Below are 16,169 nucleotides of genomic sequence, written 5' to 3' on the forward strand. Positions count from 1 at the left end.
CTGGATAAAGCCCACACTCAGGCAATAATCTCAACACCTATTAGCACAACTTGGACTCCTGGATAAAGCCCACACTCAGGCAATAATCTCAACTGGTATCTCACAGCCTCAAAATTGCACAAACACTGAAGAATTGATGTTCTCCAATGGTTGGAAGTGTTGGAAACCCTTGGTTTCTTCCCACCGCTCAAGAAAGAGGAATAACAAATGCTCAATCATAATGAATTCAATCTTCTCTTGGCACTTTATATATTTCTCATGAAAGGGTCGATTTCCCTCTCAAAAGCACCTTTTAAATCATTTAATAACATTACCAAGTTTGCACTTTATTAACAATTAATATCCTCCCTGGTTTAGGCCCCTAAATAATTAAATAAAATGGCCCCCTTTTAATGATGAATGGACCCTTGAGTTATAAAGTGCAAATATAACATTAAGATATAACTTTTGTATTAATATTTGACTTTATTTCATTAAATGTTAATCATTATTATTCACTTATAATTAATCATTATTAAAGTATCATAACTCCAATAATAACCATTATTTCTCAATTTTGCAAACACCATAGGGTAGTGTTGTGATGTTTTCACACATCGCCTCATTGCAAATGGGGACCCCCCACTTTTTGCTTAGGCTTAGGTGTTTAGTTAGGTCGTCTTAGCCTGATATGCTTAGTAGTTGTTAACCCTTGCCTATAAGGAGTGAATATGTCTTGTCAAGTCATGACTGAGGTTGTGTTGTCAACCTTGTCAAGGTGGTTAATGTTGTTGAAGGTTGTCAATTTGCAAGTTAGAGAGCATTAGGGGTTCGAGATGGCATGAACCAGGATTTTGGTGTGAAACTTGACAAAGCCACGAGTTTACTCAAAAGATCGATCTTGATAAATGTTAAGCTTAACAATTTCAAGTTTGTATTGCAAAGCTATCTAATTTGGTCGATCAAGTCTCAAACTACGAAGCAAGTCAATTTCACCACTCAAGCTTTGCACTGCAAAGGTGTTTCCTAAATCTGCCTTGATGACAAGTTGCAAATATCACCTGATTGATCGAGTAAAGAAGTAAATTGCAAAGCTAGTTAAGTTGGTTGATCAAGTGATTGACTTGCAAAGGTGCCTTTGAAATCCGACTTAGAGATTGAGATACAAAGCTACTCCAAATTACCTCTTCAAGCGAATGATATACTAAATTCTGATTTGAAGCAAATCTTGCAATGTGTTGTGACGTTTTCACACATCGCCCCATTGCAAATGGGAACCCATGTTTTTTTGCTTTTTAGGGTTTTTTTTTTTAGTCTTTTAGGGTTTTGTTAGTTAGCCTTTGCATTTTGAGTGTCGCCCAGGTGATCACATGGATAAGCAAGTCCGGCTTGAGTGATGTCTTGACCCTGAAATTTGGCTAAGTCTGGAATGTCCTGAAAATTTGGCCAAGTCTGAATAACCTGATCCTGAAAATTTGTCTAAGTCTGAAATGTCTTGATCCTGAAATTTGACTAAGTCTGGAAACTGAAAAACCTCAAAAAACTAGATTTTGCAATATAACTCCTGGAGGTCTGAAACCACTCTCAAACATCCTGAAAGTATATATGGAATATAACTTAAAGTATAAGACTTATACTTAAATGTTATATTCCATAAAATTTATCCTGATGGAGAGTTCAAAAAGTCAAATTTCGCTCCTGTCCTTCACTGAGGATCCAGAGCGAATTGCGCTCATGTCCCTCTCCAAGGGTCCAAGGCGAATCGCTCATGTCCCTCACCAACGGTCCAGAGCGAAAAAGCTTATTGGAGTCATTCCTGACCTTGTTTGGACAAATTGAAACATCAAAGGCATGATGGAGGACAAAATGAACGTGATAGAGCATCCAGACTTGATTAAGGACGATGAAATGATGGAGTATTTGTCTAGAAAGGTAAATTCACTCCTGTCCCTCACCAAGGGACCAGAGCGATTTTATTCATATACACATTTTTAGACCTTGTTTGGACTCGAACTTTTACTCATGGCGTGTAAAGAGATGATATTTTCCTCAGCGAAGGAAATTTGAAGTGAAAAGTAAAAAGATTTGGCCCTGAGAGCAAAAATCGCTCCTGTCCCTCATTGAAGGACCGGAGCTTGAATTCCAATTTCACATTATCCTTGCAAGATTTAAGTGGTTTCACGATTTGAGGAGGTCAAGGGAAGTATGTTTTGCCCGTTGAATATAACTTAAGTACGCCACAATGAAGAAAATCGGCCTAAGTAACAAGTTCGCCCCTGTCCCTCTCCAAGGGACCAAGGTGACTGGCTAGGGTGCTCCTGTCCCTCTCCAAGGGACCAGAGCGATTTTCCCTCAAGACAAGATTCGAGCAAGAGAAAAACAAGTTTTACGTTTGAGGTGGGTGAAGGAAGACGCAATTGATCCGTTGAAGATAATTTTCGAAGCTAGCAAAGGACGAATTGGCTTTTAATTGCAAAAGTGCTCCCGTCCCTCACTGAAGGACCGGAGCTTGAATTTCAAATTTGCACTGTTCTTGCAGGATCAAGACAATTTTATGATTTGAAGAGACCAAGGAAAACATGATTTATCCATTGAATATAATTTGGAAGGCTAACAAAGGACGGATAAGCTTGGATTTGCAAAATAGCTCCTGTCCCTCACCAAGGGACCAGGGCGAAAATGCTTTAAAGTGCACTCATTTCAAAGATCGAATAAATTGAACTCGAAATTCTAAGTAAAAATGCCATCTTGGACGTCAAAAATGAGGTCTTGGACGTAAAAAACAAGAAGTGTGAGGTCTAGAATGAGATCGCTCCAGTCCCTCACCAAGGGACCAGAGCGATCTTGTTAATAGCCATTATTTTTCATGATTGGTCGCCAAATATCCTTCAAATTACATTAAATGCCAGATTTGATAAAACCTTGAAATATTTTTGGCATTTAATAAAAGCGCATGGTATTTAATAATTAATTTTGAGCCTAAAAAATCGAATTTTTTAATTATAAAGGCATTTAAAATTAATTATTATTATTTTAAAAAAATAAAATAAAATTGGAGCGCTTGGGGTATTATTTAAATGTTTTTATCAAGTCGGCCTCTTCTTTTATTAATTTTTATTTATCTTTTGGCCTATTTTTCCAAGTCGGCCCATGGAAATAAAATGGTGAGCGCTCTATATATTTGAGGCATGTTTTTCATTATTCAAATCATTCACTCATCATTTCAAGTGCGATTTGGAAGAGCAATTTGAGGAGCGAATTTCTACCAGGAGTGGGGACTAAGAAGGGCGAAATTCATCTTGAAGGCTATTGGAGAGGCGTATTTCTTGCTAGATTGGAGGATAAATTCCAGATGTTTTGAAGGTATTTGAAGGCGAATTTCCAGATCTTGAAGAAGCTAGTGGAAGATGGAGTTCTTTTCCAAGCTAAAGGGGGCGCATTTTGCTAAAGGGAGTCTTGATCTACATTTTGCCTAGCGAATTCTCCTATTTTTGCATCATTTTTTAGATTTAATTCCCAAGTGGAGGTATGGCATAATGACCTTGGCACCATTTTTGAAGATTTAAATTTTGCTTTGAAATCCTAAATTAGGAAATGATAACTCAAGATTTATCATGAGGTTTCCTAAATTAAAATCTTGAATCTTCCTTTTAAAGTTTAATTTTTAGATTTCAAGATATATTACTAATTTTGAAATGTTGTGTAGGTATCAAGATGGCGACTCCAAGCTCGAAAGATCTACAAGTCGGAAGACTCTCCTCAAGGACGATCAAGCAAGGACAAGGACGATCAAGCGAGGACAAGGACGACCTTCTTCGATCCAGCCTAGCATCGACAAGGATGGCCTTCTTTGGACTAACGTCATCAAGGGCGACCTCTTCCAATCCAGCATTCCAAGGCGAGGTACATCATCATCCTGCAAATCAAAGACACAAGAAGTTAGAACAAGGGTTCGTTGAGGAAGCAAATAGTTCCAGATGAATTAATTAAAGCTAGCTTCTCAACAAACATTAAGTTGAATATCTACCAAGTTACAAGTGTCAGACAAGGTGGCATCCCAGTCATCGCTCATCCAGTCAGTGTGGTCCACCTCAGCATTTCCAGATTCAATGTACCTAACTCATGGAAGGTGGCACAAACTTCTATGTACCTACCCCGGCTATTCATTGGTCGAATTTTCTAGAGAGGACATGTGTCCAAGCAATACAATTTTATCATTGGTCAAGCATTAAATGTTATGTAATGGTTGTAACAAACCTAATTAGGGTTTTCATTGTAAAATCTTGGCCATTGATCTCGAATTGATCTAAGCCATCGAATTGTATTGAGGGCACTATATAAGCCCTGGCATTTCATTTTGTAAAGGTAATTAGAGATAGTTAGAATATAGTTAGGAATAGTTGGAAGCGGTTAGAAGATAGAGAGAGAATAGCAATTAGAGTAGAGTAGAGAGAGAAGGCAAAGATTGTTGCCAAGATGTTGTTGTAAAAGACTTGTAACTTCATTGAAGAAATGGTGAAATTCATGGGTCGATTCGACAATTTGCATGGTCTTTATACTTCTCATATTTGATTTCGTGTTATTAGATGAATGGAAGAAATGTGTGATTGATGGTGGAATTCGTATATCCATACTACTAGCAGTTTGTTGATTGCAGACTTGCCTTGCGTAGTCAACTGGAATCATTCAGCTTAAGCTTAACTTCAATTGTCGCTTCTTCATTGATATGCATCAACCTGATGGTGTCTATGCCTGCAATGATGATTTGAACATCATAAAGCTTTCCTTCGAAGATCGCACTAGCCTTGTGGAGATGGTCCTGCGATGTCAAAACAAGACCTAGTTAGAATTTCATCAAAGATCAATCATTGCTCCTACATTCCTTAGTATTAGGATTAGATTCTTTCCTCACCCTCCTCTTTTTTTCTTTTTTTCAAGTCAAAGTGAGTAAAATCCTGTGTCCAGCAATATTCAAAGCAAATCAGAAGTTCAGGCATCAAGTGTAAGTCCCCTTGTGATTCCAGCAAATCACATCATACCACAAAGAGCTTATCCACACGTAGAGACCCTACATAAAAGAACATTGGAGTCACCCTGATTGATCCTTTTTTGCGATATCTTCAGCAATCAGAGACTTTATTCAAGAGAGGATAAGGTACCCTTGGGTATTTTATTCTGTGTATGATTGTGTACAAAATACACGTCAACACAATGGTATCCCAAATTGCCGCCCAGGTGAAAAATTGCAATACTCACTTAAAATGCCGCCTAAGGTAATGACTTGTAATGATGTCTTAAAATGTTGACTCAACCATCAAATTGCAAAGGTGAGCGCAAAATCCGAATTGATGTCTAGTTGCAAAGGGGAGTCTCAATTCTGATGTGAAGATCAACTTGCAATGCTCTTTCAAATTTTCGCTAAGGTAATTATTTGCGAAGACCCCCTTCATTTCTGAAAAGTTGCAAAGATCCCCTTCATTTCCGAAAAGTTGCAAAGACCCCCTTCATTTCCGAAATTTGCAAAGACCCCCCGGATTTCCAAAAAGTTGCAAAGACCCCCTTGATTTCCAAAATTTGCAAAGACCCCCCTAATTTTCAAAATTCATCTTTGATTGCAATGACCCCTCTGATTTCCGAAATTGATCTTTGATTGCAAAGACCCCCTTGATTTCTGAAAGTTACAAAGACCCCCTTGATTTTCAAAAGTTGCAAAGACCCCATTCATTTCCAAAAAGTTGCAAAGACCCCCTTCATTTCTGAAAGTTGCAAAGACTCCCTTGATTTCCAAAAATTGCAATGACACTCCTACAATCCGCCAAAGTTGCAAGAATTAAAAAAAATTATTAATAAGGATGCAAAGTCGGCCTAGGAGGTTTGAGAAGTGAAAGGACACACCTCTTAGTCTTAAAGCCTATATAAGAAGACTCAGTCCCATTTTGAAATAACAAACAAACTCAATCAGCTCTACAAATTAAGGAGGCAATGAATTACATAAGGGGAATTCTCTGATTTTTAAGAAGGGCGCATAGGAAGGAAAGATCGATTTCAAAAAGCAACATTCAGATCTTTATCCCTGAGATCACTACTTTGAAGAACAAGTTAATCCACATTCTGCGATTTTGACAGCAAGTATCAATGGTTAAGTTATCCATATTAGCGATTTTAGATACAAGTTTGATCACTTCATTGATCAAACACATTCACAAGGGGTCAATTTGAGAATCCTTATTTGAATTTTGAAGACATTTCAGATCAAAATCTGTGTATAATCATTTTTACATCTGCATATAAGAGGTGGAATGAGATCTCCAAACATGTGACTCAGACTTCGGAGCACTTCAAAATCAGATATGGAAATGAAAGATAGAATCACCATCTCATCATCGTCTTGAGGATTTACCAAATTATAGATTTGGGAAATCTATATATGTATGTTTAATACCATCCGTGTTCATTTTGCAGGTGACAAAGGATGAAGATACAAACTGCAAACAACATCAAGAACAATTCAAGAGCATGGAGGAAGATTCAGGATATTACAAAGATGAAGGACATGGATTCAATAAGAAGACAATATCAAAACAAGGTTCGCGCTATAAAGAGGTGATTAAGTATTGAATCAAAGACCGTTCAACATCAAGACCAAGTTCGAGACTTGCAATGCAAAGATAAGAGTCAAAGTTCTGGAGCATGAAAAGGATAACTTATGTAGTACCCCTCCTCGATCAACCTCTTTTGTATGTCTTGAGTTACTTCAGTGACTGTTCTGTGGAACATTATTGTATTTGATTCGGATATTATGCAATGTTATTTCATGTTTTATCTGGATTTATGGTGTATGTTTTTATGTAGTATCTCAGTGCTTATGAATAATGTTATTTTATGGATCTTTATCATGGACTGACACTTTTCCCTTATATTGCGATGCGTTATTTATATGTTGCGTGTTTGCAAGTGTATTGGGATGCGACGGGATGATTTTCCTTCACTCACTCCGGTGAGACAGGGAACGTCACGATTCTCCTTCATCGGTGTGCATGTCGTGTCTGTATATATATATATATATATATATATATATATATATATATATTGGTCTATATGCACATGTGGTTCTTTGGTGCAGGACATTGCAGGTACTAGTACCAGGTAGGTAAGGGGTATTGACTCCACCTAGTTTCACAAGTCTGAGCATGCCTGATATATCTGATGGGAGTGGAGGAGATAGTTGCTGTACCCCATCTTGACCCGAAGTACACTCGTGTGAGTGTTGTCAGTCGGTTGTGTTTCCCCGTCTGGCTGTTATGCGTACCATGGTGCCTTGGTTTGGTCATTTCAGAGTCGTCATTTGATCTTTCTTGGTTTTGCGTGTTTTCATTTATTTAAATGGTTATTTAATTTAAATAGATGATGCTATCTTGTGTTGGTGTAATCATTTAATTAATATGCTCTGTGATTATTGATTTATTTAAATTGATGAATTGCTAGATTAAATAGCTAAATGGCTCAACATATTGTGTAAAGTTGCATTGATATTTTTGTGAAATAAATAAATAAATTGCCTAGCCATTTAAAAAGGTTAAATGCTTATGTTGAAGGAAGTATTTATGGAAAAAGAAATAAATAAAAGCTTCCCTTTTTATTTTTCCATTTGGCCTTTTTAATTTAATCATTGGAAAGAATTATTATTTTTGGGAAAGAAATAAATCTGATTGCCTTTTTAGTTTTAAAATATTTAAATTTGATTGGGTGTAAACTTTAACCTAGAAGCTTAGGTTAAAAGATATTTTGGGCATCCATTCTGGGCATTCATGGCAGGAGAAGAGGAATTTTGAGAAAAGAAAATAATTCTAGAAATCTTCCTGGAAGAGCTGGATATTCGACCTGGGTTGTAAGACTGGTGTTCCTCCATTCCCTTACTTGCCTTTGCTTCAGGTTGGATAATCTATTCTGTTGCTTTGATTTGATTTTGTATATTTCAGTTTTCTTCCTACATGATTGGAAAATGCAATTTGTCTGTAGATTCTTTTTGGAATGTTGAAATGGAAGAAAGATTGCCTGATATAGTTGATTTTGTGATGCTATTAGCATATGGTTGCATTCAAGAAAGGAATTGTTCATTTCTTCTTTGCTGTGTGTTATTTGTCCATAGCAAACAACTTCTTGATTTACCTCTTCTTTTGAAAGAAAGAATTTTAGATTGGGTTTGCTGGGTGCATCCTTGTTTCTTACTGTCAAGAATTGGCTAGTCATTCTTTCCAGTATGTTTATTTCACCATCTACCTTGTTGGTAATCTTTTCCTTGAAATTTTGGAAATTGGCACGGTATGTGTGTGTCTGTGAAATAATTATGGAAATAGAATGTTCTTTGTGGTTATTGATTTTGTGACTTGTTGATTTTAATGCCTTGGAGGCATGTGTTTTTTTGTTAGTTTCGTAGACTTAACCGCTCCCATGATGGGCTTGTCTCATCACGTGAATCGGTAGTGTCTGCTACCCGCAGGTAGCAGAACTACCGGTCGGCAACACGGCTAGGCAGTAGCAGTGCTACCGGTCGGTAAGACTGCCACCGGTTGGTAGCAGCACTACCGATCGGTGGGACTGCTACCGGTTGGTAGCGGCTGCTACCAGCGATAACGGCACTACCAGTCAGCAGTACCGCTATCGGTTGGTAGCAGCACTACGGTCGGTAGGGCTGTTACCAGTGGTAGCGGCACTACCGGTAGGTAGTGTCTATTGCCACGGCAACAGTTGCGGGTTGGCTTTTGCCACCGCTTGACCCTGTGGCTTACCAGTGCAAACCAGTATGTGTTATATATTAATTTAATTTTGTTTAGTGAACATGTTGAAGTTGTTGTTTTATGTTAAGCATAAATGGTGATTTTTCATGTGATTTTTATTATGTGGGTAATAAATTTATCAATGGAAATCAAGGCATGAATTAGAGATTCAAATTGGTAGATTTGGATATATTCTAGAATTGAATTAAATGCCTATTTGGAATTCATATTTTTATTTGGTTGAATGTTTAATGTGGATTACATTCCTGATGGAATATTGATTTAGGAAAATGAGTAATGTGACTGCTATGAAGAGTGTACTATTTCATATTTCAATCAATGATGTTGCAAAGTGTATTATGTGTTGTTTTGGTCTATGGTTTAGTCGTCCTGTGGAGGCGTATTGGGTTCCTTTGACCAAGAGATATATGTTGGCTTCGTTGTCTTAACCATGTAGTGTCTTTGCTTTATGGTTAGCCAAGAGTCAGTATGTCCTTGTTTGACCACTTGTTTCTGATAGTGGTGTTATGGCTATCTGCTTCGCCATAGGGTCCTTGGGGAATGACCATGTTTGTTTAGTGTCCTTTGAGAGAGTGGCTTTCGCTTGGGGGTTGCGCCCAAAGTGGTAGGCATTACGACCCGGCGAAAGTCAAATAATAACTGGTAATCTAATAAAGATAATTGTACCTCGCACCTGGGTGAGTGCTTGTATGAGACTCATCATGTTGTGAGAAGGCCTGGAATGGCAAACCAACCACCTTGTCTTCACGAAAGGCTGGTAGGGTCCGCATGAGACTTAGTTGGAACCGGAGGTTCGGGAGAGGTTACCAGGACAGTGAGTCGGGACCTATGGAGGTTGTACCATGGTATCCATCTTAAGCTATGCGATGACACTCTCTCATTTGGTTCACTTGTGTGTTTGTGATAATGAGTCACTCGGATTTTGTGGGGTCATATTGTGTTGTCATGGAGTCGTATTGTTTTGTCGACCATGTCATGCTTATGCTTGTTTGAGGGTCCTCAGCTATCTCCTAGCACGGTGGGGTGATTCCATTTGGGAATTACATGGTCGGGTGGTAGTGCCACTTCCCATCGGATGTTCGGATTTGTACCTTCATGCGAGGATTGGCTTCGCAGGTGTTCCTGTGGTTTGTGACTCATGCTTCATCTCTTGTTGAAGATTATTGTTATTTGTAGACCCTTGTGGTCATTGTATCATTGTATCATTGATCTTATGTGACCTTGTAACTGGATGAGATCTATCCTTATATGTATATTGAGAAGCTATGTATTGGAAGAGCAATGTAATCCTATGTTGGGATGTTTTTATCAGTTTCCTTGATAATGTTAGTAAATGCTTATTGAAGTGGAAATTATATTGTATCCTTTCAATCTGTCTATGATGAATCTTTATTTGCTTATGGCTTCTTGTGATCATTGAGTTAATGATGCATATGTGGATTTATGATTTTGTGAATTTGTTCTTGAAGTTAATTCTTCATTGGTAACCCTTAAGGAATTCTGATGTAAGTCTTCCGCTTGTGTTATCATGCATATTGTGTAAATAGACTTATGATGTTTATACTTTTCAAAAAAAAAAAAAAATTGTTTCACCCTTGTTGTGGGTTTTCCTTCGGGGTTCCTGGTGAGGCATTACAACTTACATGATGAAAGAAAGTTTTACAATCTTGAATTCCCTTCGGAAATCCAAGAATCAAAGTCAGTGCATTAAGGAGTTAACCCCAAACAGTTGCACCATTCATCAAAGGGAGGATCAATCAAAGTCATCACACAAAGTCTATATCAAGCATGATCAAGGAAATAGATAGTTTTAGAAGAGTTAATCAAAGTTTGCTAGATCATAACAATGCTTCACATCATCATCACATTGAGCAAACTGGATAATGTTGAGTATCAAGAGATATTTGTAAAGGTTAATAGTGAATAGAGAAGAGTTAGTAGCATAGAAATAGCGAATAGTTGATAGATGTTAAATAGTAAGTAATTAGAATAGAGTAGGAGAAAAAAAAAAAGTTGTTATGACTTGTAAATGAGATACTTTTCTCATTGAAGTTATGGTGAAATGTGTTATTTCAACAAGTCCCATGGTTTCTACTTCTTATTCATTTTCATGTTATTAAATTGAATGGAAGAATTTGTTGAATGCGTTTGTGCGGAATCCGTTTAGTCCATACCACTAGCCTCTTGTTGATTGTAAGTGTGCCTTGTGTGGTCAACTGGAATTATATGAGCTTAACTTCAATTGTTATGCATCCATTGTTTATGCATTAACTTGAATGGTAATCAATGTTTGATGGTAATGATTTGAACATCTTTGAATTTCACCTTAGAAGATTGCACTGAGCTTGTGTCAAATCGTTCAAATTGGTGAGACCTTGCCCAGTAGGTTTCCATCTAATCATTCACTCATCTCCTTGCGTTCTTGGCTTTAGGATAGAATTTCTCAACCCTATTTCTTTTGCCCCTTTTTTTCAAACTCAATCTAGTTTAGGATAAAAAGCATCACAAGATTGTAACATCAAATGATCAAGTTCCAACAATTCAAGCACTCAATTCAACGTAAGTCCCCTTGTGATTCCAGCATAATCACATCAAACTATTGAGCTTATCCACATGTCGTGACCCAACATACCAGAACCTTGGAGTTGTCTCAAGTGATCCTTAAGCTAATCTTCAGCATTTGAGTAACTTTGTTCAAAAGAGGATAAGATACTTTTGGGTATTTTATTTTGTGTTCGCATGTGCATAAAAAACACATCAACAGGTAGCCCACTGCATCCACTGTTCATCTGGATGCCTTACTAAAAATAGAAAGGGTCCCTCTCAATCAACCACTGACTTGCTATAAATAGTAAGTGTGTGAAATTGAGCCAAATGAAGAGCGATCCTGAACACTTTTGACCTCCGGAATGGGAATACGCCTCTTGCACTGCCAACTGGGACCCTCTAACCATCAGCCTTAGCCTACAAGGGCCAATAATAGACTAATCCAATCATAAACCATATCATCCAAAAGGGGACATTACAATTCTTTTGTATTTTAATTTTATTATTATTATTATTATTTATTAATTAAATCCTATTCAAAGTGGGGACATCACATCAAATATTGCTAATTGTCATGTTAGCAGACACGTTATTGTCTACTAACTGAACAATTCACTTCACTTTTCCTATCAAAGATTATATGAGCTAAAAATTCACATAAACCAACTTCCCAAATTCCTTGAACGTTGCCTAGAGAAATACTGTAACCTCTAAAATGTGATCAGTACTACTTGTGTTTGCCAAAAGATTACTAACAATATGGTTTAACTGCTGACAAGAGAAACCTTGGTGACATATAACTTTGAAGAAAAAATTTGTAAGTTCTAACTACAAGCCTACATATAAGAGAAAGTCTCTCAAAACATGAAAATACCAGTGTAACTCATAAACTGCTAGTTTGCCAAAAAAATAAGGATTGAACTACGCAATGTGAACATCTATGCACTTTTAAAACCAATCATTCATGACGAAATCTCTCTTTGCCATATTCCCACACAACATTGATTATGAAAAGGTCCATCACTACAATCTCCTTTCTCATCCAGGACAACATTGAAAGTATAGATAACTCAATATTTTAGAGTTAAGAATCAGGAAAGTTTTAGGTCAAGCAACTAGAAGGAAATCTTGCTCAGCACTAATGGCTAAAAAGTTCACACATGCTATTGAATCATAAGAGCAAATATACTGCAGCAACTGCAATCCTAAATTCTTAGGTGGCAACAAATTAATTTGAATATTTAAAACATAAAGGTAAGAATATAGTCCAGAATCCAAACAGAACACTCCAAGGCTCTGAGAATGCAAAGATTGTGGACACAACAACAAATCGATAAAAAAGTCATCATTCAAATATACAAAAATGAAAAAATTCTGAAGCATAACAATTGAAAAATTCCTACCAAAAGCCTTCCCTTCAAGAACGACAGCTGCATGTCGATTGATATCTTGTAATAAAGTTCGTTTTGGCTGTTTGCTACCTATTTCAGCTCCTTCTCTACCAGCATCCCGAACAATTCCATGATCCTATGACAAATGGTATACAAGCATGAGAACACAAGATCAAGTAGTTAGCAACAGACATTTGCATTGTCACAGATATGTCACCACAAAGCAATGTAAAGCAAATTGATGCTAACCAGGATAGTGTTTAGAAAATCATATTCATTATACTAAACAAATATTACTTTCTAAGAAAGTAAGATATAACTAGCCTGCTTAATGGGATTTCCTGTAAGCAACTGAAAAAAATCATCAAAGTCTCCCGACAATTTAATTTAATGGTAACCTATACTCTTGTTTCTTAGATCACATAAAAAAGTTATATAAACAAATGCCACAATAACAGTTCCATTGTTTAGAGATGGTATATGTTTGTTCTATTATATGGTTTTGTTTTAATTTGTTTTTTGTTTTTTGTTTGCTATGATTTAATGTTCAATCGTTTCCCATCAATATTTTTAAACAATAATAGATGAGAATCTTATGATGGTAAGGGATGATAAAAGGGTGAAGGTCAACCAAACATGGAAAGAGATGCAATTGAGAAATGAATAAGGAGATAAAAATTTAAGGGACTATGGTGCCTTTTGGTGTGGATTGCCACACAAGGGTGAGTGAAGTTAATGCCAATATAACAGGTTGAGTAGAGCACTTAAGGAATCACTTAGAAATTCTAAGAAAAAGTGAATCCAAGATGACAACATTTTTGGATATGGATGCATGGGTAATCTATAGAAGTTGATTCTATAAGGCAATGTCTTTAAGAATTTGTGAGGACATACACTCAAAAGTAGGGGAAACAATGAATGACTGAATTTTAATTATATCCACAAATAGGTGGTCTAAGGGGCCAAGAGAGCCAGATTAAAAATCCGTTTTCGTGTTTCTTTCAATGTCGACTCTTTTATTGTGTATCTTGATTGAGAAACTTGCGATATTGTGGACCATTGTCTCCTCAAAGATCTCATTCAGACTGTCCACTTGCAAAATGTTTCCAAAATGAATACGAATTTTCTCATATGTTGCGCAATCAAGGATGAAGTGTCATTCAGTTTCAACCACCACTTTGTTGCAGAAAATACAGAATCGTTCTTCCCAATCTTCCTTGAGGACCGCCCAGCTCACATCTAAGATGATGAGACCCAGTCCTCAGCTGAGCAACTAAAATCCTTAGTCCTCCCTTAATCGCAGCCTTTAAATAATCTTTTTCATCATGTTCCCACAAGGGGTTGAACTCTTTGATATAATGTGTTTTTTTTCATCCAAGTTTGTTTTGTCTAGAAACTTTTTATCTCTTCGTTGGTATTAGGCAAGGTTACTAGGAGACGGAGGTACTTGGAGACTCCGAAGACTAGTATGATTGATTTTCAAAAATAGCAGACGGGTGTACTTGGAGACAGCAATTTTTTTAATAAATAATATTTAATAATTTCCAAAACATATCATGACAGAGAACTTTGAAAACAAGGGCAGTGGTAAAGTTAAACATTAACTTCAAAATTGACCAAAAAACGAAATTAAAATTGCTTATATTGCTCATACCATAGCCAGTCTAAATTGTTTAGTGAAAGTAAGGTAATATAGATGTTGAGCACACTCAATATTGTCAGCTAAATACTAAAGGCAATTTCTCTTTAGACTATTACAATGATAAGAAATCAGTCCTCTCAAAAAGTCTAAACTATCAATAGATCCGATCACTATAACTTTGCATGGATTTTTGTCTTCTTGTGAAACAATTTCCTTATTAGTCATTTCCCTATGACTTTGCCTTGTTGCAAGCTTATCTTATTTGTTTGCTTTAGTTTTTCGCCTTTTTACTGCACTTTGCCCTAAGTTTTCTAGGAGGAGACGTCAATTTTTTAGTTGGGGGACTTCAGAGACGGCAGCCAAAAGCACCTTATGTGTCAAGAAGTTTCCAGAGAAGTACGTCTCTGGTACCGGTATTGGTCTCCAGGGGTAGGAGACAGGTCTTCCTAGTAACTATGGTATTAGGACATTCATGTGCTTTAATGTCCCATTTGTTCATCCACTTCTTGTTCTGCTTCATCTAAGTCTTCTTCCTATGGCCTAGCTCCTCCTCAACAACCATTTGGGGCCAACGATGTTTGTCCATGTTTTTTACTTTATTTTCAGTAGCTTAGCAAACGTATTATTGCAGATGCTTCCATTGGAAACATCCCCACTTCAGCCAAATGGATCTCATAGGGAATTGTAGATTTGACTTAAAGGCTGCTAGTGATTAAATGTTTTTAGATTCTTTCAAATTGTCTCCATTTGAGGTTTGACATGCTACTCCCCCAAACCTCACAAACATAAAGTAAAACTGGCATAACCAACAAACCAAAAAGAGTTTTCTTGGTTTACTAATCCCATAGCTCCACTTTCTTGCACCTGTTCTGAAGTAGGTAAGAAGCTCTCCATCCTCCTTGGATCCTTTTTATCCTGCAAGTCTCCCAACTGAGTCTATTGTGAAAATCAATTCCTAGGTACTTGTATTCTTCCACTATCTCCAATGGGCTACCCTCAAAAATAAAGTTAACCTGTTGCTTCTTTCTTTTCAAAGAAAAGAGCATGACTTTGGTCTTGCTAGTGTTTACCTGCATCCCGACCTCTTGACAAAAGAGCTCTAAAGGCTTCAAGTGTTCTCTCAAAACATGAGCAGATTTTGCAATTAGAATAAGGTCATCTACATACAAAAGTAACTTCACCAGGAAACTTGCCCAAAGGAAGCTTTCATCCATGGTCTTGTTTAACCATTCTTCAAGTTTATCAATATATAAGACAAACAATGTAGGGGATAAAGGAAATCTCTGTTTGACTTCAATATCGTTGCCAAAACACTCTAACATGCCCTCTTTAGTTCTGATTTTGGCTCTAACCTGCTCATAAAGTTTGTAGACTGCTGCTCCAAATTTGTTTGGAATCCCAAGCTCCTCCATTCTGCTCCAAAGCTTGTTCCTAGGAACAATGTCAAAGGCTTTTTTGAAATCAACGAAGCAACAAAAGGTTTCTCCTCCTTGAGCATCCCAAACCTTTTCTATGAAGTGTCTAAGAGTGATGCAATGGTCAATGGTCGTGTGTCTTGGCCTAAAGTCAGACTGTCCATTTGCTCTCATTCCTTCTTTTTCAGCCCACCCACTGATTCTACATTCAATAATGCTCCCAAAAAAAATTTCAAAGAGAGGATCGATCATAATAGTATGATAGTTGGATCACTAACATGATCAGTGGCAACTAATTCTTTGGCCAAAAAATTGGCCACATTGTGGTGATGTTTATAGTGTTGATGGTGGCATTCTTGCATTTCATTCATGAATAGAACAATCTAAGGTATCTGTT

The 16,169-nt window shown here is 37.1% G+C and overlaps 1 protein-coding gene across 2 annotated transcripts in view; it reads right to left on the reverse strand.

The window, feature by feature from the left end:
* LOC131046017 (general transcription and DNA repair factor IIH subunit TFB1-3) overlaps positions 1–16,169 on the reverse strand; it is a 255,073-nt gene that overhangs the window by 131,854 nt on the left and 107,050 nt on the right. For both annotated transcript variants that reach the window (XM_057979650.2, XM_057979649.2), the window contains exon 15: positions 12,728–12,851. In XM_057979650.2, coding sequence (XP_057835633.1) covers positions 12,728–12,851 — 124 coding nt within the window. The remainder of the gene's footprint in view (positions 1–12,727; positions 12,852–16,169) is intronic.

The sequence above is a fragment of the Cryptomeria japonica genome, chromosome 3, assembly GCF_030272615.1.
Source record: "Cryptomeria japonica chromosome 3, Sugi_1.0, whole genome shotgun sequence".
Classification (NCBI taxonomy): domain Eukaryota; kingdom Viridiplantae; phylum Streptophyta; class Pinopsida; order Cupressales; family Cupressaceae; genus Cryptomeria; species Cryptomeria japonica.